Source organism: Limulus polyphemus, unplaced genomic scaffold (genome assembly GCF_000517525.1).
Source record: "Limulus polyphemus unplaced genomic scaffold, Limulus_polyphemus-2.1.2 Scaffold1920, whole genome shotgun sequence".
Lineage (NCBI taxonomy): Eukaryota > Metazoa > Arthropoda > Merostomata > Xiphosura > Limulidae > Limulus > Limulus polyphemus.
In genome coordinates, this window is record NW_013667530.1 from 41671 (window position 1) to 45629 (window position 3959).

Genomic DNA, 3959 nt, shown 5'->3' on the forward strand with positions numbered 1-3959 from the left:
TGTTAGTAATATAGATAATAAATTACAGACAAACTTTGTAACAAACCGTTGGTAAAACTTCTGTATCTAGATGCGTATCGTATCGCGGCATCAATATCTAGATACCTATTGTATCGACTACTATGATGAGATTCGCACCTCTAGTCATAACGAACCGAACTGTCAAACAGTACACTTTTTTAGAAACTGTATACTGTCAAAGGATATTCTTATAAATACTAAAGGTCAAACACTATGCTTGCTATGGACTGGAGTGTTAGTTGATACATTTTTCGTAGATTGGAGTGTCAAATAATAGGTTTGCCAGAGACTGGAGTGTCAATCGATACATTTGTCATAGATTGGAGTGCCAAACGATACGTTTGTCACAGCCTTATTTTTCGAACAACATACTTATCATAGACTAATCTGTCAACATATCATGCTTATCATAGACTGATGTGTTTCTCAATACGCTTGTCACAGACTGAACTACCAAACAGTATAATTATCATAGACTGGAGTGTCACTAAATACGCCAGTCGCAGACTGGACTACCAAACAATACGCTTGTCTTAGACTTGATGTCAAACAATACGCTTGTCATAGATTGGTCAATAAATTTTCAGAGATGTGAGTGTCAAACAATAAGCTTGTAACTAATTGAATTTCAAACTATACTCTTAACAGTTTCAGTTTTATATAATAAGGTTTAAATCCACACTAACGGAACAATACCAATTTATATGGATACTAGTTTTTACATTTCACATATTCAACATTGTCAGTGCGGAACAATATCCTTTATTGTAAATTACTTTACACGCTATTGTATATTTACCTGTTATTATTTTCGTCGGATATTCTATTACATGTTTTTTTCGTATCATATTTAATCCTACTGCTTGTATAAGTTATTAGCTTGTTTTCATTACTTAAGCCTACTATCGCTACAGATGATTTACTATATAAAACAATAATATTAAATTTTCATTTTTGTTAGCACTACCTCTCTCAGAAAAAACAAACAAAACAAACTTGGTCAGCTTAATGATCAGATATAAACCCATTTACCTGTATCATTTCTAATTATTATTAACACAGGTTTTTTCTTTTTCTTTTTCATACTAGGTATGTACAAATATAAAGAAGGCATAGACCAGGCGGCGCTTGAGTACGACTTATGGTTTCGAGCTGCCGTCATTGCTGTTCCGATTATTGGAATTTGCATCTTAATTCTGTTGGTGTTAATAGCTGCACGGATGCTCAGACAAGACAGTAGACGTCGACGTCAGTTCCTGGAACTTCAGCGTCAACGTCAGTTTAAGGCCCACCTGTTGCTTGGTGACAGGTCGGGATCAAACTGGCATGGGATTTACAAACACTTAGCTATGTCACGTGACAGCTGGTGTTCAAACATTAGTGTACTCGATAAACCAGTTTCATTCTATAATTCAGTGACAGCGAAATGGGACGATTATAATAAGCCCACCGTTTTTGTATAGTTCTGTGTGTGTTGCAAATTCTTTCCGTAAGGAAGCGACAACGAAACGTAAAGGTTATAATAAGCTTATACTGTTTTTGTGTAGCTCAGTCTACGTCGTAAATTATATCTACAACACATTGACAACGAATGCGAAAGTTATAATAAGTTTATGCCGTTTTTGCGTAGCTCAGTCTACGTTCTAAATTCGTACTCCAACTTAGTAAAAGGTTATAATATATAAAAAAAGTGAAGGTTATAATACGTCTATACGGTTTTTGTGTAATTCATTTTGAGCTCTAAATCCAATCTTTAACCCGATGACAAAGAAATAGGAAACGTATGACAATTCAACTGCTTGTGTGTGGTTATCCACGTTATAAGTCCGTGCTGCAACTCAGTGACAGCAAAATGGAACGATTTTAACAGTTTTTATGGAGTTGTCTTCTCTGTAAATTTATTCTTTAAGTCGATGGAAAAGAAATGGGGAGAATATAATTAGCTTAGTGCTTTAATGTAGCTCCACCTACACTCTGAACCCTTTCGGCAACATAGTGACTGACAGCTTGCCAGGATCGTCTGTAGGATGATTCGAAAAGTCTGCTGTTTTTTTTTTTTTTCTTCTATAGTTCAGTCTGCAATGTTGCCAGGATGTGTGACTTATTCTGCTACATTGGTGCCCCGTCAGTGGAACTAATGTAATAGCACCAAGTGCTTTTAACTATGTAAATATGTAAATACTTTAATATGAATAATATTTGTTGTTACCATTACACTACAATATAAATAGTGCTAAAACTAGGAAGTCTTTCATTCCTTTACAAAAAAAAAAAGTTATAAGTGGTTTTCGAAACCAATTTTTTAATCTATCTTCCCAGACCAATTTTTTCAGATATATAATCCAGAATATTTTGAGATTATATAAATTTTACAGTCTATATATCCCATAGTAAGTAGAATTGAGAGAATTTTTTAAATTTGTGAAATCTATAATTTTTTGAAGTTTTCTAGAGCTTTGTTTAGATTGAAAAGTCCTGTACACTAGTTTCATATTCAAAACGATTTCTTAATATTATGTGATTCCTAATATTAAATATTTTGCATGTATAGTTTACGTTATTTGTAGATAAGCGAAACAGTAAAGTTAGAAGAATTTTCTCACTACCTTTGACTGTTCTATTAAAACCTATGGTCAACAGTCTTTATATAGATCATAATTTAAAACATTCTATAGAGATGGCGCTTTAGTATTACATTTATCTTAGAAGTAATGAAATTGTCATTAAATTTTAGAAGCTTAATATCATTGAAATCGACTGATAAAAGATGACAGTTTCTCTCGTTTCATTAATGATAAACAGAACTTAGTCAATTATGGATTAAAAAAATATCTACAGTCCATCTGGTTTTTATTACTAAGGTTAAACAAATTGGTTTCATTGCTTCGCCAACTTTTGGCGTTTAACACCATGACATTAGAATTAAATGTTTCGTATTCCGTATAAAAATAACATAATAACGTAATAGTTCTGCATGCCATCATGTCCATCCCAGCTAACAAGTTTTGGCATTGAGCGAAAGGCCTCTTGGGCAGCGACGTGTGGCAGATAACAATATATTTATAATGCTATTTTTTTCACGCCTCTTCAGATTTCATCGTTGCAACAGAACTGAAGACTTGGGCTTGAAGAGGGATTTTTCGATTCGTATTTCAATCACAAATATACAGAACCTACTGAAATTAAACTTAATATGTACTGCCCCCTTTCCAGTGGTTCAGCAGTAAGTCTGCGGGCTTACGACGCTAAAAATCGAGTTTCGATACCGATACCAGTGGCGAGCAGATCACAGATAGCCCATTGTGTAGCTTTGTGCTTAATAACAACGAAACTAAAAATATGCACCAGCGGTGGTTCTAGGGAGAATTCCCCCACCCCCCAAAAAATTAGAGCCCCATAAAACATTTCAATACAACATTTACAAAAATACTTATTTTACAGTTATGAATAACGAAGTACCAATATCCAAGTCTTAATCACAAACAAAAATAAATAAGTAACATATACCCATTTATTTTAGCGGTTTGCCCACTTAAATCACCGCTAAGTGAGGTCTCCTAGACCGCTCTTCTTTTAACCCCCAATATTTCGGGTGTATAACCTTCACTGAGATATGCATAATATCGTTACAAGTTACTGTTTTAAAGTAGTTGCACATGGAAATTATTGTTATAATTTTTTTTAATTGAGAAAAAACAAAGTTTGTTAAGCGTTGTAAGTTGCGCGATACTGTACTGTCAACTAACGTAGGATGTTATTTATTTGAAATAAAAATGTGAATTGTAGTAATCTTTATTTGATTTACTTTTGTTTTATTTTCATACACAACTAAGAAAACATTTTTTATTTAAGTAATCGCTAACAATGTACAGATATATAAAAACAAAACAAAGGTAACATTAAATCTAAAATAAAGGCATTTTTTTAAAATCGTAACG

General features: G+C 33.2%; 1 protein-coding gene across 1 annotated transcript in view; it reads left to right on the top strand.

The window, feature by feature from the left end:
* Window positions 1-3717, top strand: part of LOC111087242 (BMP and activin membrane-bound inhibitor homolog) — a 26130-nt gene extending 22413 nt beyond the window's left edge. Inside the window, exon 3 of the mRNA XM_022393228.1 lies at window positions 1111-3717. Coding sequence (XP_022248936.1) covers window positions 1111-1484 — 374 coding nt within the window. The 3' untranslated portion in view covers window positions 1485-3717. The remainder of the gene's footprint in view (window positions 1-1110) is intronic.
* The last annotated feature ends 242 nt before the right edge of the window (window positions 3718-3959 follow it).